The 23,944-nt window shown below is 55.1% G+C and overlaps 1 protein-coding gene across 1 annotated transcript; it reads right to left on the reverse strand.

Annotated features, from left to right (window-relative positions):
- Nucleotides 1-291: 291 nt before the first annotated feature.
- ABR (active BCR-related) lies at nt 292-23,179 on the reverse strand. The gene is made up of 8 exons (XM_008593095.1): nt 22,884-23,179; nt 9,736-9,898; nt 9,346-9,455; nt 8,562-8,701; nt 7,189-7,323; nt 6,241-6,346; nt 3,613-3,760; nt 292-2,986 (listed from the first exon to the last, which is right to left on the reverse strand). Exons 1-8 carry the CDS (start codon nt 23,177-23,179, stop codon nt 2,897-2,899), a joined length of 1,188 nt encoding a protein of 395 aa, XP_008591317.1. The 3' UTR covers nt 292-2,896.
- Between the last annotated feature and the right edge of the window lie 765 nt (nt 23,180-23,944).

Consider the following 23,944-nt stretch of genomic DNA (forward strand, 5'->3'; position numbering starts at 1 on the left):
TGGGACATTTGTACATTTGTGCAAGGAACTGTAGCAGGAAATGCAGATGAGACCAGAAGCAGCCTGGCTGGTAGTTGACCTGGAGGCCTTGAAGAGGAAGGAGAGAACATGAACTCACCTCCCCTGCAAACTCTGCCCCAGTCCCCACAGGCCAAAGGGAAGGCTCAAGGGGAGTTAACTAGGTAAATAGATTCCTGGAAACTCACATCTGGATGCAGCTGGAAGAGTTAAATATTTAGATTTGTGGTCTTCCCTGGACTACTGAGAACACAAACATCCACACCACAGGGCTGAGTTTGTGCAAATGTTGGGGCTTCGCATTTTTTTTTTATTAACATTTTTCTCTCACATGGTTTACATCAATTTATAATAATCTACATAAGTTGAAACAGAACAGATTAAAAAAAAGATATATCCTTACCAACTTATTAAAGTCAAATATTAATGAAGGGTCCCATCTTACCTGTATCAGCAAAAACTGGCAACCCTCAGCCATTGCCCAGCAGGGACAGGCATACCTGGGATTTCTGTAGCCTGTCTCTTGGGCTCATGTTGGCACAGCCCACCCTGCTGGGCACAGTGATGGGGTTCTGGGCTGCATAGTCCCTGTCTCTCAGGAGAACCCACCAGGTATTTTCCTTGTGGCAGCTTAGTCCAGGTCTGGCACCCTCCCCTCCCCACTCTGGGGGTAGAATTATAAATATTATGAACCTTTTGCATATCTCGGCCTTTGCAGCCTTCCTCCTATCCTGCCTAAGCAAGCTTGGGGGTGCAGTAGCTACCTGATGCTGAGAAGCAACATTCCTTGCTTTGGGGAAGTCAGAAGCACCCATTTTTGGCTGTAACTTTCTGTAGTTAGGCCCTAACTCATTCCTGTCAATCCCTTTGGAAGCAAGCAAGAACTGTCCATGCCACACACCACCTGAGTGCCAAGCAGATACTTCAGGAATGTTCAGGTGCTGCGATCTTTAGGCTCAAGTGGCATCCTTTCCCCACCTCCTGTCCCAGGGAGTGGGGCTTCTTGCTAAGCTGCTATTAGGCAGCTGGGTAGTCAGAATTTCTTTCCTTTTAGGCATTTCTTTCCTCCAACATGCACAGAATGTGTACCGTTCTGCTGAAGGCAACAAATATAAACAGGATGAGAAAGGGCCCTGCCTGAGCAAGCACAACAGCTTTAGGGCCAGCAAACCCTTCTTTAAGACTCAGCCCTGAGCATACACAATGGGAGCTGTTTTCCCCAATCCTGATGGCCCAGAATCTACTCTCTGCCAGAAGATCCAGGGAGCTGTGCTGTAGCTCAAGCCCCTGTAGCTAGGAGTGTCTGCCCTCCCAGGCTAACTGCCGCTGACCAACAGCCGCTGCTCAGGTGGGAACTGCGCTTTGGGAATATATCTCACTCCTTTCTAGTCCTGAGCAATGGGTCTCAAAGTTGGGGAGGGAACCTGCTGATCCCCTACTCTGGAATAGAGTGACAACAAGGAGGGCCCCCAGTAAACCCCAGTTCCAAGAGAGGCAGGTGCCTGTGATCCCTCATCCTCCCCCAACTTCTGGTGTTTCCCAGAGTTCACCGAAAAGGCTGCATCTAGAAGCCGGGACGGGGTAGGGGGCAGCACCATGATGGCTGGCTACCGCTGGGCTGTGCACCTTCCTTTTCCAGGCCCTGGAGCACACGTGGCAGTGGGGCTGCCCCGTGGCAGTGCTCAGCTGTGGAAAATGTGTGTAAAATCTAAGGCAAAGGTACCACGAGGTACGTGAGATGCCAGCCTCCTGGAGGGGACCTGTTTCTGGACACCTGCTTCAGCCATCTGAGTTGCCCTCCAGGAAGTTCAGCTCCGTTAGAAAAGCCACTACAACTCCTTGCTTCTCAAAGCTGCTTCCCCCCACAACACAGGACACCCAGTGCTGCATGGCACTCGTCTGACGGATCAACCTGTCTTGTTTCCTCAGCAGCCTGACTCTCCCACACCCCCAGATTCCTTCCTGACCTTCTGGCTATCTTGATAGCAGGTCACTTTTTGTGAGTCTGTACACTCAAAGGAAGCAACACCAGGGGAAAAGGAACTGAAAAGCAGTAGAAGAAACAGTCAAAGATGCCTCACTGGTAGGCAGGAGATAGAATAGATAAACCCCAAAAATGGAGATTCTCAAACGGAAAATTCCAGAAATCAGCTCTCCAACTCTGTGCTAAGCTGAGGATTAGTGCGAGTCTGTCTCCTTGTCCAACATTTGCACAGGCAGCAAGGAAGAGCGGGTGTGCTTCCACAGGCGGAGAGGAAGAAGAGGGCTGGTGGCAGCAAACGGCAGCATCAGACAGGCCCACTGCTGCTGCCACCCAGGCCTCTTCAGGACTTTCAAGGTGATGGAGCGAAAACCAAGGCTGCACATGCATGTAGGCAGGCTGGAAGGAAGAGCGCAGAGGAAAAACGAGGGGGGGCTGCCAGGAGACAGCAGTCTGGGAACAGGGCCAAGAGAGGAGAAGCTGGCAGCAGTTACACCGCGCAAAATAAAAGCCCTTGGACTGGACTCTGGAGGAAAGAAAGTGTTGGAGGAAATGAGAGAACAAAGCAGGCTGTCAGTGTGCCCATACCAGGTCGGTCACTACCTTTTCTGCAGAACAAATATATATAAAACAAATCCCGAACAGCATGGAGCATTAGACACAACTAGAGGTACGGAGGGCGGGAGCCCAGGGTGCGGAGGTGAGGCTGGGGGCTGGTCAGCTGGCTTTGTACAAGGTGGCACAAAAGATGCACATATTCCAGTTCTTGGAAGTTGGCTTCCCTTGGAGTCTGGAGTGCTGAGTTTGGGAGTTTTCTATTGCAGTCTTTCAAGTCAGTTGGGCCCCCAGCTGGAGAGGCTGGCCCTGGCCACCCCCCACAGCCGCCCCCGCCTCGGGCTACACATCAGTGGAGAAGTACAGTGTGTTCCGCTTCAGTTCTGCGAAGGAAATGGGGGGGTGCTGCAGGTAGTAGAGGAGGACCTGGACCTGTGGGGAGAGAGGGGAGATTGAGTCTGGGGTCCTTGTCCTTCTGGCCCTCCTCATCTGACCTGCTGAGAAGAAATGGTCCCTGGGCTGGGGTCAAGTCTGGGTTGCCCCCTCACACTCCCCAGGCTGGCTCTGGCCACCTCCCCTTTCTTGGAAGCCCAGATGTGTCTGCCCATTTGCAGCAGTAGAGGGCACTGCAGGGCAGAGGGTGGGGGAGCCTGGGGCCACTTCCCCGGCTTAAGTCATAAGCTTCCAACCTGATCCTGAAGTCGGCTTTGGTTTGGCAGCCCTGCCTCAGACTGGCCCCTTCCCTGGGTCTTGCCAGTATCCCAGGGAAGCCTCCTGATACCAGAAGCAACCCAAGAGCTCCCACACATGAGGACAAGCTTTCTGAGATTGAGGCACTTCCAGGAATTCTCTGGGCCCCTGTCTAGGCTCAAATACTTTGTTTTGGCCTGGGAGGGGCAAGACTGTCCACAGCCCTGCCTCTCGGGTGACATCCTACAGACTATCAACCCAGCTGCCCAGGAGGAGAGAAGTGTGGGGACGCTGAACTGCTCTCTCTACCCCTGGGGGGGCTTGTCTCACCCCTCCGCCAGCCATGGCCTGGGCAGTGCTGGTGGTACCTGTGCCATGACATCATGGGACCAGATGTCTGCAGCTGACGTGAGGTGTGCTTTGCTCTCCACTTCTGAGGGTCTTAGTAACGTGGGGCCAAATACGGTAGCCAGGTTGTGAAGTGACATTTTGTTGACGGGCTCCTTCTCAGCAACCCTGAGATGGAGGGGAGAGGAGGAAAAGAAAGAACTCATTCCCCAGCAGCCACTTGGAGCTCCAGCACCCTTGGCCTTAGCTATAGGAACTCCCGGAAGGACTCCTGGAAGGTGGTCCTGGAAGAGGAAGCCTCCCCTCCTAAAGGGAGAGACCTCCCGGTGGATGGGACTAAGCCAAGGGACCAATGCCCCAGCTATGTCCCAGTATATTACTGTAACAGGTTCCCAGCTTCTGGGACACCCCCTGAACTGATGTTAAAGTGCCAGAGCCACAAGCACCCACAGATATCAACTCCAACTCCCTTGCCTTGCAGATAATGATATTACTGTTCTAAGAACTTTCCCTATAATTTGTACTCATCACAATCCTTTGCAGTAGGTACTGCTGTCATCATCCCCACTGTAGGGATGAAGAAACCGAAATACAGAGGTTAAGTAACTTGCCCAAGGTCACACAGCTAGCACGTGGTAGGGCTGGGATTCGAATCTGGGCAGTCCACCTTCAGAACCCATGATCTTAACCACTCTGCTATTTACCCATCATCAGTCGATAAGGAGCCCAGAGGAAGAGTCACAGTGGCTGGGGCAGTCGGAGAAAGGGCAGGAGGGCCTGGAGCCCCAGCGGCAGTTGCTAACTATGACCTAAGGTTCTGCCTGCTGTGCTGTGGCAGGAGCAGAGTAATCGCAGATGGAGCCCAAGGGCTATCCTTCCATATCCTTCCAGAAGGGTCTGCCTCATGGGACCCCAACTTGCCTTCCTTTGGATCTTCCCCTGCTTCTCTTACATAACAGGCCAGATGCTCTATAGATCCTTCCCCTGAGTGACAGCAGGAGCTGCCATCTGCGGCTGGAGTCCAGGCAGGCCCAGTATCACCACACACGTCACAGAGGCTCTGAGCCTCCCCCAGTCCCAGCAAATGTTTCTGCCGCTGAGACCCACCCGCCCCGCGCACAGACGGGCAAACATTGCAATGCCAGCAGGCAGCTGTGCAGCGGGGCTGGCCCCTCACACCACGCGCACACACACACACCCACACACACACGCACACACACACACACACGCAGATACCACACACCACACACACACGCAGACACCATACACCACACACACACACACAGCCCCAGCCGGGCCCAGATGTGGGAACAGACTGTGCCCAGTTCCCAGGGTGGAAAACCTAATGAATTTTCCCTTCCCACTCCTCCTCCGTGCGTCCTCCCCACAAGGCTCGCCAAACTATTTGGGAATTGGTTAGGGCTTTGGTCCTGGCCAAACCAGAGGGAAAATGTCTCATAATGGGAAAAACAAGACACCAGTCCCAGGCGCATCCAGGTCTCTGCGGGCTCTCCCGAGCCTGGCCTGGCTGAGCTGCAGTGAGGTGCTGGGGCCTAGGGTGGGGGCTGAGCTCAGGGAGGAACTGGTCCACAGAGCAGCCTCCTTTGGGGGGCGGGAAGGAACGCCTTGGTCCTGGGGGGCAAGTGGATTTAAAGGGTGCCCAGTAACTTCTCTCTCCACTCAGGCCTGGGCTCAAAATAGAGTGCTGAGGACACCTTCAGGGCTAGTGTCAATTCTGAACTTTGCTGCAGGCATCAACTTTAGCAGGTCCCAGTTTGACCTGACAAGAAGGGGTGAAGGGAAGGTGAAAAAATCTTAACTTAGGATTTGGAAGATGTGGGTTCTAAAGACAGATCTGCTGCTAACCCATGCAAGTCCCTGCTGGGCTTGGGGACTCAATTTCTCTATCTGTTAAATGAAGTGTGGGCCAAGACCCGTGGGTTCCAAGCTTTTTTTTTTTTTTTTTCCTTTTTGTCTTTTTTCGTGACCAGCAACGGATCGCAACCCTCAGTGTCGCGCCCGTACCGGACCGGGACCGGCAACGGGATCGCAACCCTCGGTGTTGCGCCCACACCTCGCTCAGCCAGTGAGCGGGAACCGGTTTGTATGTGGGATCCGAACCCTCGGCGGGAGCACCGCCGCACTCCCAAGCGGCGCACTGTAGCAGTGCACCACCGGGCCGGCCCCCAAGCTTTTTTTGACTAACACACAATTATGAACACACTTTTTATGTTGTAACCCAGAACACGTCTATATGTAACTGAACAAACTGACACTTAAGCATACTGCTTGCAGTGTACCCTGATGCTGTCTATTCTATTTCATTTAAAAGATGCTAAATTGATTGAATGAACCACTGATAGGTTGGGACCTACTGATTGTAAAGTCCATCTTCAGTCCTTGGCTCTAGCCCTGCCATCCTAGGCATTTCATGGCCAATATCTGAGGTTGCTATTAGGACCCAAGTATTGCTCAGAACAGAAGAATGCAAGTGCAAGAAGTTGAAAAGCCAACTCTCGCCCTGCTGTGGATGGCCCAACAGTGGCCAGCGCCCGTGAGGAGGGGCTGAGGCTGGTGCCACAGCAGTACATGCTCCCTACTTGGGCAGCCTGGGCTTCCCTGTCCCACCCTGGGCCCCTCCCCGTTACCTTTTCAAGTGTTCCAGCAGGAAGAGGAAGGTGATGAGGTTGGGGTCGGGCAGGGAGCGGAGGAGGTGCATCATGCAGTTTTCCTTGGCAGCAGGGTCTGACAGGGCTGTGGGGAGAGATGGGCTAGGGCAGGGCTCGGCTTCTGGGGCAGGAATCCCTAGACAGAGCTCCCTGATCATGGGGCTCTGGGACCCTGAGGGAGAGCCCAGGCTGCCAGGTGTTCAGGGGAGCAGATCCTGCAGGCAAGGGCCTGGTGTTTGGGTGGGCTGTTGGCAGCTGGTTCCTCTGGGAGGCTACAGCACTACTGTTAACTCAGCCAGAGGCAGGCTGGTGGGAAGCAGCCCCTACCTTCCCCTCACTGCATGGCCTTTGCTGCTGGTGCCATTTCCCACCCCCGGTCTGTATGGCTAAGTTGAAGCCAGTGGTGACATGTGCTGCCAGTGACGTGACATCTGCTCACTTGCAACCACCTCTGACACTGGTGCAAGGGGGCGAGCAGCCTTCTGTGGGCTTCTTATTTCCCAGCGGGGCCGAAGCCCTAGAAGGAGAGTAGGCAGGAGGGCTGTGCCCAGGTGGGTGCAGGTAGGAGGCCTGTGGGCCAGGGCCATTGGTACAGGTGTGGAGATAGGAGGGTGGTTGTTCTAGAATGCTCAGCACAGCCATCTCCACAGTGCCCTGGCTTGAACCTGCCTCCTCCTTGGCTCTGGGATGCCAGCTTCTGACAAGCAAGGAGGTCAGTGTCCAAGTAGGAAGCACAGAGGGCTGCCCATGGGGAAAGGAGGGAAGAGAGGCAGGTGGGAGGGTCCAGCAGGCCACACCTCGCCTTCCCGGTGCACTGGGAAGATCAGGCTGCAAGGAAGCCACAGGTGTCTTCTCTTGCTCTTACTTTGCTGGCCAGGGTGGTCTGGCTCAGCCCAGCCCAGCCCTCGGGACCCCCAGGAGCCTCACCGATGCCCTCCATGAAGGCTGGGTAAAGTCGGTCTGTGAGGAGGGGCTCAGGCAGTTCCCGGAAGTACAGCTTGAGGGTACCAGCAATGGCATTGATGTCCATGTCACTCAGCATCAGAAGGATGTCCTTGTTATCTGTAGTGGAGGAGGCGAGGTCAGGGGCTGCTGGCCTGAGTCATCCCTCTGTTCCCGGCAGCCCTCAGCTGGGTGGGCAGCCCTGTTCCATCCCCATGTCCGTTCTGAGACAGAGCCCCACCCACAATGTTTCTGGTTCTGGTTTCCCTGAGAGAGGCAAGATGTAGGCAGTGCCCACTGGTGTCTGTGACTCAGCTCTGTCAGTTGGGGGTAAGGAGATAAGGGACAGACAGGCTGGGGTCTGTCTGCTGTTGCTTCCCAGGGAACAGGAGGGCACATGACCTGTTACCCAGAGCTCCAGAGCCACGTACACTCCATGTGGCACGTGCCCTCCTTCCAGCCCCTCTCTGGAAGGCACTGCACATTTTTCACACCTAAAATCATGTCCTGGGGCTGGCTGGTTAGCTCATTTGGTTAGAGCAAAGTGCTGATAACATTAGGGTCTAGGGTTTGGATCCCTGTACTGGCCAGCCACCAAAAAAAAAAAAAAAAAAAAAAAGTCCCAACAAAGCTAAGGCTTTGGTCGCACAGAGGAGCCATGTGCCAGCACGATCCCAGACCCTTGTTCTGTCTTCTGCCCCAAGCTCCCCCACCGGGCCCCTCTCGGCTCCATGTGAGATCATCACAGCCTGGCCAATTCAGGTTTCTTGTCTGTTGGGTATGCTGCTGCTGCTGCAGCCTGAACCAGCAGGATGGGGTAAGAAGGAACCAGAAAGATCAGGCCCTACCACTAAGGAGTTTATACAGGGGAAGATGTGCTCCAAAGGGCACCCGAGGCTCTGGAGAAAGCAGAGGGAGGCAAGAGCCAGCAAGCCTAGGTTCAAAGCTCTTTAATGTCCCAGCAGCCCATTAAACACCCAGGAGGTAGCAAGAAAGCCAGGAACACAAACTCTGGAGTCAGAAGGATCTGAGTTTAAGTCCAGGTTCAAAACCTATAAGCTGGGTAATCCCGGACAAGTGACTTGTCCTCTCTGAGCTTCTTCAGTCTTATCTGTAGCAGTAGATAAGGGCTTGGGTGGGGGGGATGCATGAAAAAATGCAGAAAAGGCGCTAGCCATGGGGACTCAGAATGGTCCACTCCGTGACATGGTGGACTGCAGGTCACAGACTAAGGCTCTTCTGCCATTGATGAGCCCAGGCCTCTCCAGGGAGAAGGCCTCCTGGATCCACTAACTCTCTCCTGCCCCAGGAGCCCACCCAGACACCCCTCCTGCCCAGGCTGGGCCTCCCAGACTCACTGGCATCAAAGACAGCCTTCAGCGCCTGGATGTCCGTGGCCACCCCTGATATCCGGTAGATGCCAACCTCCTCAATGCCCCTTTTTTCCACCTCTTCCACACACTGCCGGACGATGTAGGGTACCTTGGAGCGCTCCCGCCTGGGGACAAGGGGGTAAGGGGAGGGTCAGGTGGAAGGAGGCCTCCGATGGCGGTCCCACTGTGGCCACCTCACCCCCGCACGCCTAGGCCGTGGAGAGCTCTCACCTCTAGGATCAGGTGTGGGGGCAGGGAAAGGGCTGAGAAAGAGTCTGGCCACCCCAGCCCACCCAAGGGACAGCAGGGACACATGCAGGAGAAAGACCTGGGAGATAAGCCCAAAGACTCAGGAAAGACTGTTCCCTCAGCTTCAAATGCCTGTGGGGGGCCCAGCAGGTAACCTGAATGAGGGAGGTGGGCCAGGTTGGGGGACACAGGGGACAGAGGGGTGGTGATGAGCTGAAGGACACATGTCCTTTCCCAAGGGGCAGCCACTCCTTGGATTCCAGCTTGTTGCTGTCGAGCCAACACATGGGCTCCCGGCTGTGAAATCTTCCCATGTTTAAATGCTGGCTTATTTCCAAAGCATTGTGTGAGCAGAGAACACAGCGCAGTGAGTCACTTCTGGCCTGCACACTGGACGTCTGTGACTATTGAACCTGGGGTGACTGATGAGGTGCTGGGAGCGGGCAGAGAGGGCTGGGAGCAGGGGCCAGCGGGGACCCAGGCGTGGATGCCAGCACTGGACACCGGAGGCAACACCTACTTAGTCACCACGCTGATCTTCACACCGAAGACACCGGTCTGCTTTTTGGACGGGGTCCTCTTTAGGCTCATATCTCGGCTGGTGAACTTCATGGAGAATTCCACCTTGATCTGGTTGGGAGGGATGGGGGTGAGGCAGGCACAAGGGCCCCAGGGCATGAGTGCCTGAGGAACGCCCCCTAGAACATGGGGCCCCCTCCCCAGGTCTGCAAACAGAGGCTACCTCCACATCCAGGGCTCCCTGAACACCCCCATGATGGCGTGGGAAGGGTGTGGGCAGATGACAGGGGGACTGGACTAGGAGAGGTAGAGACAGCACAGGACGCTGAGAAAAGCAGAAGGCAGGGCTGCCCACCTGCTGCGCAGACATTCCCTGTCTCCCCAGGCTCACCCCATTCATCTCAATCACATCCGTGTGCCAGTTCTTGGTCTCTACAGTTTGTGGGTCCAACTGCAGAGAAAAAGAGAGAGAGAACGCATGTGAGGGAGAGGTGGCAGCCCAGAGACAGGCCAGAGCTGTCCCTGCTGCTGGTCGGTAACTGCTCACCAGACAGCTATGTGGTCAGGAGGGCAGAACTAATTGGGGGGGGGGTCTGATGCTTATCTCCAAATCAACCCTGCAGGGTGGCCCTGGTTAGTGGAGGACCCCCGCCCCATGAAGGGGTGGGCACATTCTGTTAGGCACTTTTGCCCACCACACCTCATTTACTCCTGACCACTGCCCTGTGAGTTAGGTATTGCCACCCCATCTCACAGATCCAGAAACTTAGGTTCACGAAAGGAAAGACACTCGCCCCGTCCGTGCACGTGGACGTGTTGGACAGGAGGCAGCACAGCGTGCAGGTGAGGAATCCGTTCTCAGGAGTCAGGCTGCCTGAGTTTGAATCCCGCCTCTGCCGCTTCAGGAATGTGACCCCGGGCCAATTTTAACCTCGCCGAGCCTCCGTTGTTTCAACTATACATGGCAGCCAGTAACAGACCTGCCTCACTGGCTTGTAGTGAAGATTTAGTGAGGTAAGTTGGGTTAGGCAGTTGACTCCCAAATAAACAAACACTCTCTATAGGGGAGGTCCCTAGACTTGGGCTGGAACCCCATGGAGGTGCAGATGCCGGGCGGGGGCGGGGGGAGTCAGGAGCATCACTCGCAAGGGACTGTTAAGGACTCCATTTCTCTAACTTGGTGGCCTTCAAAATAAGGCCCCACAAAATAATTCTGATTGCATCCCCTTACCTGGCAGCCACTCCCCCACCCCCCAAATAGAAACTATGTACTCCCTGGCACATTTTTATGTTAACATCTGAACATTTCCCTGACAAGTTTAAATACCTGCAAAGAATATAATTTCCAAAATAATCTAAATATTGCCATCTTAGAATAAAACTGTTATTCTTTTAAATGTACTCATTGAAACCTAAATATCATAGTGATTTGATACCCACCATCGTCCATTTTAAAAATATATCAACAAGCTCTTCTTTCCCTTGCAGAAATCCTGCTTTTTCTCCTCAGATGTAGGTTTCTATTCCATTTCTGCTAAAGAAGTTTGTCCTAACTTATATTTTCAAGTCTTTTATTAATCACCACATTATATTTTGCTTTCACAAAAATATCTATAAATTGAAATGAAAAATTTCCTCAGAACATTCAAAACATATTATGGGGCCGGCCCGGTGGCGCACTGCTACAGTGCACCGCTTGGGAAGCGCGGCGGCGCTCCCGCCGAGGGTTCAGATCCCACATACAGACCGGCCGCTCACTGGCTGAGCGAGGAGCGGGGGCAACACCGAGGGTAGCGATCCTGTTGCCGGTCCCGGTCCGGTACGGGCGCGACACTGAGGGTTGCGATCCGTTGCCGGTCACGAAAAAAGACAAAAAGACAAAAAAAAAAAAAAAAAAACATATTATGGATAATTACCATGATTAGTAGTACACTATCAAAAATTTTGGTGGAACTGTATCTCTTAATGAGATGTGGGGGACATTTTGTCTGTTTTAGTTGATGTACTATGTGAATATTACTTATTTTTTGCTAGAGTGAAGCGGAGGTTAGCACCAATTCTGTTCATAATTTTTTTGGTTTTGTTTTAAAGGATGTAAATGATAAACATATGCTCTCATAAATAATAGACGGGGCCGAGAAGAATTTTATTATAGCAATTTTACGTGATTCTTTAAATGTTTTCCACATTATTTTTCAAATGATTTCTCAGCTGACAACAAGGCCCTCCATCAGCTTTGTGGAAGGCAAAGAACTGGATAGCACCTGACTTTGGAAAGGATTTTAACCAGCTATTTGAGTCTCTTACTTTCTCGACACCTGCACCAACATTCCTCTGTTCACCACCCAGGACGTCTGGGAGCCTGGGGCCAAGCCCCCATGGTGAGCCTTGGGCCTTTCAGGCAGATCGCTCTTTGGAAATAACACCTGTGGTAGTTGAGGCTCTGTAAGCTGCCCACATAGCCCTGGGAAAGGCTCTGCGCACCCACCACCAGGGGTATGTGTGCCATAGTCTGCACGCTGCTCCTCCAACAGCCACCTCAGGAGAAAAACTAGATTTGGGGTCTGCACTGGGCTCACTCTGGGCCCTGCATTCAGGCCAGCTGTGGCCCAGGCCCAGCTTCAGCAGTCAGTTCCTGCCCAGAAGAGGGATGGAACTGGACAGAGTGGTGTTGAGAGAACCAAGCACCCCTTGGGGAGGACAACTGTCCCTAGTACCTCCTCAAACACAGGTAAGCTTGAGGTGGTCACCAGCCTGGCTTCTGCCCAGGCTCCCTATCTCTGAAGGCTTGAGGCCACAGCTCATCCTGGGTCCTAAAGGAAGCCCCAACTTTGGCCTCACTTTCCTGAAACCTCCCTCCCCTCTAAACATCTTTGTGTCCCAGACCCTCCTAGGACCTATAGCACGGGCTGCCCCTTGCAGTTCCTACATCCCATCCCCACCACTGGGTCTTAGACACAGGTCCTGGGACTACCCCTAGCTCTGCCAGCAGTGGCCAAACCAGGTAGAGAGATCTTAACTGTTCTTTGTCAACTGACTGAGGCAGATGCTACCTTTTGGTGATACATTCTGAAGTAACAATCCTTTTGAAGGCAGATCTCTCAGCGTAAGACTCAGGCCAATTCCATGGCCCTGGCACCTGACTGAATTTATCTAAAGCCTCTCCCCTGCCCAAGCCTCCCATGACCTGGCACCCCCTGGCTGCTGCTAAGGACTGAGCCAGTGGTCCCTCCCTGAGTACTGTTGCAGCATCTGGACACAGCCTGAGTGGGGACAGTGCAGGGACTGGAGTCAGGCTGATCTGGGTCTTCCATCCAATTGTGTGAATGTGGGCAAGGATTTAACCTTGTTAAATCCTCATGGGGGTGTCCGTACCTACCTCATCTGGTTGTTATGGAAGATGTAACAGCAACTGGCATATTTTGAGCACATCCTATAAGTCTGACACTAGGACAAGCTCTTTACATACAGCATCTCAGTTAATTATTGTAACAAACCTGTGAGGTTTAAGCCTTCACAGCTGTTCCCATTTTACGGATGAGAACATTGAAGCTTAACGAGTATGAGGAACTTGCCCAGGGCCATACGACTAGGAAGTGAGACCTGGGGTATGAAATCCAGTCTCCCTGACTCACCCTCTCCGCTAAAGCTGCAAGATAACGTGCAAAATACCTAACCTGGCACCTGCACATCTCAGCAACAACAGCAGCTGCTGTTACCGTTATTTGCCCAGAAAGACATCAGGCCTCCTGGAGTGTGGTCTGGCTGAGCAGGCTGTCCTGGGTGCTGGCAGGCCACCTCCCATACAGTCTTTCTGTTCCCTCCCTTCTTGTCGCTTCTGTTCCAGCTGCCAAATAGCAAGAAAAAGCAACTCCTGATGCTAAGACCCAGTTCTAGCCCTGCCAATTCCAGAAAACCTTCCTGGATACCCCAGGCCACAGGATCTTCAGATCCTCTCTGTCCTCCTGCTACACTAAGCTCCCACCCCTCTGCAGCCTGCCAGGTGCACTTGCTGCTGTCACACGCTCCAGCCGTTCTGAGGCCAGGCCTGGGTAAGGTGCCACTTTTCTTGTTTCGCTGTGAATCCCTGCCCCTGCCATCTTCCTGGTCCTTGCTGCAGGTGATGTCCTGGTCCCCACTCAGGAAGGTGTGCCCAGCCCCTTGTCACCCTAACAATGCTGCTTTCTCCCAGGAGGCTGGCAGCCTTCAGAAACCAAATCTATTTCGGGATGTCATTTAAATACAGAGAAGGGAGGGTTGGGAGTGGAGAGGGACATGGGACATTTTCCAGACAAATGATGCTGCCTGAACTGCTGTGGCTATTTATAACCCCTGGGAAATGTGGACTCCGCTATTTCCTCATTAGATTAGTGCTCAGGGTGGAGGAGCCAGCCCTGGATGTCAGTGGACAGTCAGGAACACCTGACTGCTCACCCTCTAGTCCCAGCAAACAAGTGCCACCCATGGGCCCAGGGGAGCAGGTACCTGGGGGACATCACATCATCTGAAGGAGGGAGACAGATGGGGCTTTCATCGGGGCTTTCATAGGGCCAGGCTGGGGAGGCCCACCAAAGGTAAGATACGTGCAGTGGGGCTCCCTCAAGGGGGGGGCACAGACAGGAGACAGGAACGGGTCACAAAACATCCTGAAGAAAGTTATGAACGTCTGGGCCACAACACTGCCACTGACAGCAGCTCAACTGTTTTCTCCTTGTCTTTGCATTTAGCCACTGAATCGTGGCTACACATTCAGACCTCTCCCAAAGGGAAGTGGCTGACCTTTGGGTTAATGTCCAGGAGAGCACTGGGTCTCCCGCAACAGAATCCCGAGCCTCTGCTGGGAACCCTGCAGGTGGTTGGGAGAGGCCACCTCACCTTTCTGGACCAAGAGGCCTCAGTTCTAGGACAGGAAGCACCAAAGCGGTCTTGCAGGAGGGCGAGAGGACTTGAGGCTCCAACGGTGGGCAGTGTCCTCCAGAGCTGGGTTTCAGGAATGTCCTCGGGGACCCCCACTGAGAGTCCTAAGCCTTCTTCTCCGTCTCTCACCAGCCTGGGGCAGGGGACCCCATCAGCTGTCCTTCTGTCTGCTATGAGGGCCTGCCAGTGCTCGGCATTTAGGAGGCACCCAGCGAGTTTGGGCCCCTCTCACCATTGCGGTCTCCTATTCCTGCTCCCTTGTAGGTGACAGAGCCACATTCAAACCTAGGTCCTTCTGACCGCAGGCCACCCTTTTTCCACTATACCACACTCCTGCAACCACACAGCTCGCCCGAAAGTCTCCTGGGGATGATTCCTGTCACCACCAGCCCTTACATGGGTCCTTTAATCCATAATAAGGGGCCTTTGGTGGCCTCGTCTGTGGGCAGCTGGGGATAAACAGTCAGAAGCAGCCACTTCAGTGACCATTACTCTGGGATGTAACATGGGGCTCACTGGAAGATAGGGACCCTGAAAACAATATTCACTGGGGGCCCCACAGGTTCCCCAGCCTCTGTCTCCTCTCCTCCAGCCCTGTGGCCCCACCTCCGAAGGCTGAACCTTCCCTTATTACGCCACTCTGTCATTTCCACAGCACAGGAGCCAGAGGCCCCAGGAGCTCTGCCCCCAGCACACCCCTGCCCTCCGCCTGGGGCCTGGCCTCCCGCCCCGGGGCTGCCCTTCCCTGGCCTCCACTCTGGCTCTGCTCTACCCTCAGCCTCGTGAGCTGAGGCCTGGCATTCTGGCCCTGCCTGGAAGGTGGGTGGACTTCCCTCGAAGTCCAGAGTTGATTTGAGAGGGTAATAAAAACTAAGTGCCTTTTAATAACAAGGGCATTCAATCAGTCTACTGCACTGTCACCTCAAACAGCAGAACAGGGACATCAGGAAGTGACTCAAGAAGGACCTCAGTAAAGTTGGCCCTGGACAGGGCACTGAACAGGAGGGAGCGCTGCCTGGGCGTGTTTCTGGGCAGGCCTGCCACGGGCCATGGAGACCAGGCCCTGAGCCAGGTGTCCTGTCTGATGGTGGGCATGTTTCCTGTGGCTCCCAGGCTGGTGGCCACGGTGGCGGGCCTGGACTGGCTTCCCTTTCCTCCCCCAAATGCAGCCACACACTCAGGGCTGGGTCCAAAAGCCAGCCTGTCACTAGGACAGACCACAGGCGTGAGAGGCATGGTAGGGCTGGCAACGGGAGGAACAGGAGCTGCCAGGAGTCCGCCTCTCCTCCCTTGGGGAGGGTACTAAGGACTCTGTCAACGTGGCTGCTCTGAGAGTCAGAGAGCGGCCGGGAGGAGAGGGAGGGGTGGCCAGGGCCTACACCCTGGCTTCCAGCTCAGCAGTGGGGTTGGGGGAGGCCAGGGGCAGGCTCAGTAAACTGTCACCTCATCTTCCCAGTGTCCTGGCAACCCCCCACCCTAAAGTCAAGCTCTGCCTCTCCAGCTCTCACCCTGAAGGGAGAGGCACAGCAGGGCCAGCCGGGCTCCCCGTAGGGGGCCAGGGTTCACCCACCAACACCAGGCCAGCTGACTCTGTATTGCGAGGCACCCAGTTGAGGCCACTCTGCCTGAGTGTGTCTCCCTTCCGCCTCCCAAGAACCTGAAGTCTCCAAGGCCCACATATTGAAGGGGCTCAGCAGTTCTGAATGAGGCTTTTATTGAAGCCAGGTCAGCCTCTTAGCACCCACTGCAACCTGCCCAGCAACCAACCTCCCCACCACTCTCATTCCACCAGCTCAGCCTGCCCTGTGCCCACCACACTTTTAGCTCTCGGACTTGGCATGGCTGACCTTGAGGGGAAGCGGACAAAACTCAAACCTGGGCTGCTTCCAGAGGCCCCCAAGGTCAGCATATCTCCCCCACAGCTGCCCACCCACCACCTCTTTCCCTGCCCCAGGCAGCCTGGAGAGTTCACCCCAGAACTAGGCTATAAACTAACAGCCAGGAAGTTGGCCTTGTCCAAGCCCAGGGCCACGTTGGGGGCACCAGGCTAGCAAGGGCAGGGGCAGTGGGTCACTCATGAAAAAAGGAACTGGTCAGAGTCGAAGCAATATAGAGGCAGCCCTCAGCAACCCCGTGGGCTTGGAGTGGTTTGGTAAGAATGATAAAAGTCCTGTGAAAGTGACTTCATCCTCTTGCCCAGGCCAGGAGCACTTTCTGGGCACAGAGCCTGCCGTGAGTGAAAGTGAGGGCACCAGCAATTCCACCGCCCGGGCCGGCTCTGAGTGAACTCCCCACAAGCCGTACACCCGCTCTGCGTCTCGCCTTGACCAGGCACCATCAAAAGCAACTGGGGCGCCCATGTCTATGACGCTTGGTTGGGTACCACACACAAGGCTGATGGGTGGGACCCTGTGCCTCCAGAAGCCCAGTCAGGGCATGCAGCCCCGACCCACCCAGACAAGTGGACAACTGAGGAACAGCCACAAGGCTTGAGGGGGCTCTGGGCCTCCTCCCTGGAGGCCACGTAAAGCAGGTGGCACGGCCTGTGCTTAGCCACTCATGTGACCTCATCTGGGTGTGAGCCTCAGTTTCCTCATATGTAAAGTGGTGTGAATGATCATAGCGCATACTTTGAATGTCATCACCTAACTACATCAAGGGCTGAGGACAATCCCTAGTACTCAGTACAAGCTTAAAACCTATCATCACCACTGAAACTGTTTAAACTCTTGTGCACATAGACTAAAGGTCAACCTCCCCATCGTGGCCTGCAAGGCCCTTTGTGATCTGGCCGCCACCCCTCGTCCAGTGTCATCTCCTGCACTCCCCACGCAGCCTGTCTGCCTCTGAACACACCTGCCTCAGAGTTTTTACCCTGCTGGTACCTTTGCCTGGAATGCAAGGTCCCTGGATTTATCAAGGTCAAATCCTTCTTGTCATCAGCATCTTGGCTAAAAAATGACCTCCACAAGCAGGCCTTTCCCTCCTCCTTAGTCTCTAATCAATTACCCAATTTCACCTTCTTCATAGCAGTCATTTGACCTGAAATGATCATATTTAGTGACTGTCTCCTCCTAGAGACAGAAAGTAACAGGAGGCAAGGCCTTGCCTGCCCTGAGCACCTCTCCCACTCCTGGCTGTGTGCCCAGCGCAGGAAGGTGCCCATCCACATTCCTGACCAGATGGACTTACTGGGGTGTGAGGAATGGAGCCAGCAATGCCCTGGCACCAGGTCTCCCTCAGGACAGGGGTCAGGAAGCCCACACACTCCTGCTTGCCTCTCTTCTCCTGTGCTCAGTAAATGGCTGGCCTTGGCCCAGGGGCAGCCCTATGACCTCTTCCACCCAGACTCTCCCAGCATGCTAAGTAAGGCTTAGGAATAGGAATTCTGAGACATGGCCAAGATCATCACATGAACTGGATTCTAGGAGATCATCCTGTTCGGCTCCTTCACTGTACCAAACCAGAGTACCAGAGAGGGAAACAGATCTGTCCAAGGTCACACAGCAAATTAAAACCATAGATCCAGGACTAGAAAAATAAAGCCTCTTAAATCGTACCAGCCTGGTGCCCTCCTTCTCTGGCACCCTGTGCCACATGAGCCCGAGGGCTGGGGTGCCCCAAGGAGAAGGCCCCCCGAGCACAGATGAGGCATCGGGCATCTGATGGGGGGGACAGTGGATGCTCCTGCTCTGGCTGTGCCCGTCTGAGGCACCAGCATGTTTGGGGTCACTGTCCAGGACAGAGATGTCCCAGCTTCTGGCTCAGGAGCAAGATCCACTGTCTCTCATTCTAAGCAGAGCCAGGGAATCTCAGTGGGGATCCCAGGGTCCTCCCTGCCTCTCTGCAGAAGCCCAAGAGCAGCTTCCATGGCCACTTCCCACCTCTCCAGGGCCCATTCCACAGTCCTGGGACAACAGGCCTTCATCTAAGGCTCCCTGGAATCCAGGACTGACGGTGGCCTTCTCCTGGGGATTGGGCAGGCAGGTCGCAGGTATGGGGGGGCTGTGTGTTCCCCTAAGGTGCTAAGAAGTTGTCAGGACAAAAATACCCTTCTTGCCCCCAGCATGATTTGACAGGGGAAAGGAAGCTGAAGCAACACCTGCTGGCCAGCTTCCAACAACGTGGGCAGCCAGCAAGGCCAATCAGCAGACGACTGGGTTTTTCCAGACTAGTGCCCCTCAACCAACACCTGGCAACTCCCCCAAACCAACACCTGCAGAAGTTCCTCAGCTCTGTCCAAAATGCCTGCCCTTCTGGGCCTGGGGCCTCACCGCCAACACTTGGCTTACGCAGCTTCAGCCTTTCAGGAACCACCTCGGGTGGCAGACTCACCTCTCCCTTGTCCAGGCCATCCAAAAGCTGGGGCACCAAGCCCAGTGTAGCTGACCAGCCAGGCTGTCTGTGGACTGCAGAGATGCTGGAGAGGCCAATGCCCTTTTAACCTCCCCAGGTGCCAAGTTCACTTAGAGCAGGGGTTCCTACCTTGGGGTCTGTGACTTTCTTAAATTGCTCACAGTTTTTGCATGTGGGTGGCTCTGTGTCTGGGTCGGGGCTGCATAACCTTCCCCATATTCTCAGAGTTGAGGATTCCTGCTCTGTGGAATCAGGAGATAGCCCATGTGCCCCCAGGAGCAAGGCCTTCTTGCTCTGGGGGGTGAGGAAGTGCTGTGGGAAGCACAGTGGCTGTGGGAATGCAGGGGAGTCACCCTATTCCCGCTTCCAACCCCCAAACCATCCTGGCCACAATCCGGGCCCACAGACACCCAGGAGGAAGTTGGCTGGCAGCAGGGTCCCCAGCCCTAGGGGAGGTGCTACAGTCTCTTGTCTACAGTGGAGGGATCACTGTGGGGGTGTGGGTGGGCATCTGAATGGTGAAGACACAGGATGCTGATTTCTTCCCTCTGGCAAATGAGGAGGAGGGTGGCAGGGCAGAGCGGTGGGCAGCCAAGGCCTGGATAGATTTCTACTGCATAATGTTTTGAGATCTCTCTTGATGCCCAGAGTTGAATTACGAAGTAAAGTAAATGAGCCCAAGACACACCTGTATCTTGTACACAGCACCCCTGTACCCTCAATGGCAGGAACAGCCAGTGAATGGCTGACCCAGCCTCCGGGGATGTGCACACAGTTTGCATACCTGGTGCTGTTAGGAAGAACTGTCCGATTAAGTAACAGACTCTGGCAGGGGTTAGGAGCTCTCCTGTGGTAGCAATCAAGCTGACAAAGGGACCCTCTTCTAAGGCTGTCCTAAGCCTAAGGTCCCCAGACAAGTGGCCCAAGGGGGTTACCTATCCTGTCCTTCCTCAGGTAACACGATGACCCTCTCTACAAGCAGGGGGAGCAAACCACATCGCAGAACGGGTGGACTCACTCTGAGGCTTAGCAATACTAGCCTCCAGCTTCTTGAGAGAAACTCTCTGGAAGCGGGGCATTCTCAGAGCCACGTGGCAACCCCTCAAAGCAGAGACAAGGCCATCAGAAGCTGTCCTCAACACTCCTCCACGACCCTGGACCCTGCCAGTCCAGCCTGAGTCCCCACCCCCAGCCAGTATCTGGCCTGGTCTGGGTCAGGAGCATCTTTGACTCAATCTCCCCACCAGACAAATGCTTTTGACCTGGCCTGACTTTGGGCCCTCTTAGCCTCTCAATGGCTCCCACGAGTGACCCTGTTAAAACTTGTAGACACTTCAGGGGTTAGGAATGGGATTCCTCCTTCAGCCCCTTCTCCTCTAAAGTTCAACCTAAGAATCTAGAAGCAGGCAGGACAGGAGGAAGAGCAAGGCACTGAGCCTGGCCTACTTGAGTGTGATTTGAGACAAAGAAAAGGAAAAGGCAAGTAGCAATGCGAGGTTAAACACTGAGAGCACTGGCAGAACCCACAAACCCAGATGCCACGTGTCTCCTCTGCTAAACACTTGCACAACAAACCAACTGCCAAGTCAGGGGCTGGAATGAGGCTTCAGCCCCAGAACTCTCCTTGGGGACAAGAACAACCCGACCATAACTCCTCCCCCACTGGGCCCCAGTGGTGAGAGCCCCAGTGGTCCCTGCCTCCCCCAGCAACAGCAGACTCCTGGGACCAGAGTCCCCGCACTGTTTCAAAGGCTTGGTTTCCGTACTAGGACCTTTCCATCTGAATAGATTCTTCAGCCCCAGCACCTGGTCTCCAGATAAGTCAGTCTCCTTCCCCCACCCCCAGCCTTTAATGAATCTTTAGTTAAATGGGAGCAAGAAGACCACAGGTGTATCCCGCATTCACAAGAGCAAATCCTTAGGACAAAGTTAATGAGGAGTTAATGAGACAATCCCTCCTGCCGAGCCGGGCAGTACCTGGCACCCTTCCCCCACCCCACCTCAACTGCTGCCTAATCCTGGCCCCTCAGCCTGGCAGTGAGCCTGCTACACTGGGGGGAAAAATAAATAAATAAGGCGGGGGGGCGGGGTTTAGTAGGGTTAGCATGACTGTGGAAAGGAGGAAAGAGGACAGAGGACCTGGCTCCACAACCCTGTCTGCTCACCTATAGGAGCAAGGCAGGTACAGCAGGGTGGATAGCCCTCTGTCACCCACAGTGCAGACACTTATGTCCATGACACTGATATATTTTGTCACACAGCCCGTGCTAGGACACTGAATTACCTACCACACAGAGCATCCAAGTGCCAGAGCCACCCTGCAGTTGCACTGATGCCAACCAGCTCAGCAGCCCAGCGCCTGGTGGGTCTGCCACCCTTGCCCAGAGATCACCATCACACACCACCAAAGGCAAACTGAAGAATTCCTAAAGTGGCTGCTGTGTTTCGCCAGCCACAAATGCACAAGAAAAGGAAAACTGAAAGTCTGGGACTTCAGGGTTTAGAAATGGTCCCCTACCTGCCAGGCACCTCCCTGAAAAGGGCAGGTAGACTGGAAGAAAAAAAATAAGGGGGGGACGCGGGTTTAGTAGGGTTAGTTAATATGACCATGGAAAGGAAAGGGGACAGAGGGCCTGGTCCACAATGCTGTCTACTCACCTACAGCAGCAAGGCAGGTAAGCAGGGTAGATAGCTCTCTGTCACCCACAGTGCAGACACTATGTCCATGACACTGACACGTTTTGTCACACAGCCTGTGCTAGGGGACTGAATCACCCGCCACACAGAGCATCCAAGTGCCAGAGCCACCCTGCAGTTGCACTGATGCCAACTAGCTCAGCAGCCCAGCGTCTGGCGGGTCTGCCACCCTTGCCCAGAGATCACTGTCAGACACCACCAGAGGCAAACTGAAGAATTCCTAAAGCGGCTACTCGGTTTTGCCAGCCACAAATGCACAGGGAAAGGAAAACTGAAAGTCTGGGACTTCAGGGTTTAGAAATGGTCCCCTACCTGCCAGGCACCTCCCTGAAAAGGGCAGGTAGACTGGAAGGGCTCTGTTTTGGTAGCACTGGGCCAGGAACCCGCTGGGTCAGTTTCTCGCCAATCTTGAGGTTTGGAAATGGATGGTGAGCTTCAGGCTGGTGTCTGCGGGCCTCAGCAGGGGCTGAGGAGGGGTTGCAGGGCAGGGATGGTTCCATGCTGCCTCAGCACAAGGGGGCTCTGATAGTAGCTGGAGCCGGCAGAGCTCTGCTAGCCTGGTCCCCAGGGAGGCTGAAGGTGACACAAGGGCCAATGCAGGACAGCTCAAGGTGCTGCCCTGCCTAGCACTTTCCAGGACTGATGTCACTTCTGGGAGGTCAAGTATGCCCCAGTGGTAGGAAATTAAACAAAGAGCCAACGTGCCCAAGATCACTCCTTTCGGCAGAAGCGAGGAGCCTCTATGCTGGTTGAGTTTACACAGAGGGTCTACGCAGTAAGAGCTTACATAGAGGGTCCTCCTCTAAGTTACAGAAGGGCTCCCTTGTCACTACCTCGAAGGATGGGCATCGTCCTGGCCAGCCAAGGCTGGCACCATGCAACATCTTACTTAGGTGGTTGATTTGGTCTGCAGAGTTATCAAGTGCATAGTGTGTGCTAGCCACTGGGGCTGGCTCTTCCTCAGTTGCCCAATGCCAGGGCCCAAAGCCAGCCTAAGGCATCCTGCCCAGCTGCAGGACAGTCAGCTTTCATCTTGGATTTTAATCCCAACTCAGGTCTGGGGCTGCAGACAGGACCAGCAGTCTGCCCTGGCATAGCTTGGTCTGAGCTGCCTGCTGGGTCAGGAACCCTCTGGCACACTGATTGGGTTGCCTGGTGCCCAGTTGGCACTGGGCCAGAAGTCATCTGGATGGTCCCTGAAGAGGCAGCCCCCAGACTCAGCAGCATCACTACCTCGCCACAACTCCGCACAAAGAAACCTCATATGGCAGATGGTGTTGAGATGACCCTCAGCAGAAAAACAGCCAGTACCGTCCACTGCATGCGGGGGTGGGGTGTCCGGGCACTGTGCGAGGACACTGAGACCCAGGAGCCCCTTGTCTAGTCTGTTCACATTCCTGCAGATATAGGCTCAGAAAGGAGCCAGGCAGAATGTACTTGCGTAGGACACAGCACCCCTCTTTCCCGAGGCAGGGACAGATGCAGAGAAAGCAGCTAGGGCTGGAGTGCGGGTAGCAACCAGCATTAATCACCGAGTTAAAGCCACTTAGAGCAGATCTGCACACATACACCAATCTCTGTCCCAGGACTCCACGGAGCAGACAGGAGCTCGAACGGCAGAGGTAGAGGCAGAGACAGCGGCCCCCAGCCCTCCCTCGGTCCCTCGAGCCCACCACCTCGAGTCCCTCCAGCCCCCCTAGCACCTTCTGGCGTAGCAGCCTGCTGCGCACGCGGCCCCAGAGCCGGGCGCCCGTGTTGGGGGGCCGCTTGCCGCCCGGCTCCTCCAGCCCATCGAGGCAGCACCGCTGCAGGGGCTCGCACACCGCCTTCAGGCTGCAGTCGGGCTGAGGCAGGACGTCGGTCATGCCAGCGGCGGCCCGGCCTGCGCGGCCGGATCCGGGCGAGGATGCGGGGAGGCGTGCGGGCAGCGCTGGACAGAAGCAGCTGTGCGGAGCGCTCAGCCCTGTGGCCGCCCGGGCTGTCACTCGAGCCGGCCGGGGCAGCGCATGGCGCGAGGCTGGGCTCGTCCTCCCCTCCGCGTCCCTCCCTCCCTCCGCGGAGACTGCAGCTCGCGGGACGCCTAGAGTGCGGGCGCCACAGACGGCCACAGGCGGCTCGAGGAACGCCCCGCCCCCACCGGAGGAGGTGACTCAAAGGAGGCGCTGGAGCTGCCCCCTCCAAAAAACCCAACCCGAGGGGTTTAACTCTTGGCAAGCTGGCGCCCCTCCCTCCAGCCCCTACTAAGTGAAGTTTGCAAGCTGCTAAACACAATCCAGTCCCTCCCCCTCTAGATCCCGGCGTTAACTCTTGCGCCACCAGGCTGCTCCCTGGGGGCCTGGGGTATCAGTGAGGCTTGGGGCCAAGCAAGAGAGGGCCTGCAGGAGCTGCATTTTGGCCCAACAGCTGCCCTCCTCCCCCGCAAAAAGCCCCTGCTGCCCTGGAGCTCTACTTCCCCTACCCCCAGCTCCTGCCCCAAGTCACTTCCCTCAGCGCCAACTCTGTGACAGGGCAAGATGCTTGCGCACGGGGACTCACAAATCTCCTCTTGTGGAGAATGTACAGAATAAAGAACATTCCTAGCGTGGCAGCCTGCTGGACTCTGGCAGCTCCAGTGGGAATCAGGCCACTGT

The sequence above is a fragment of the Galeopterus variegatus genome, unplaced genomic scaffold (genome assembly GCF_000696425.1).
Source record: "Galeopterus variegatus unplaced genomic scaffold, G_variegatus-3.0.2 Scaffold155, whole genome shotgun sequence".
NCBI classification, from domain to species: domain Eukaryota; kingdom Metazoa; phylum Chordata; class Mammalia; order Dermoptera; family Cynocephalidae; genus Galeopterus; species Galeopterus variegatus.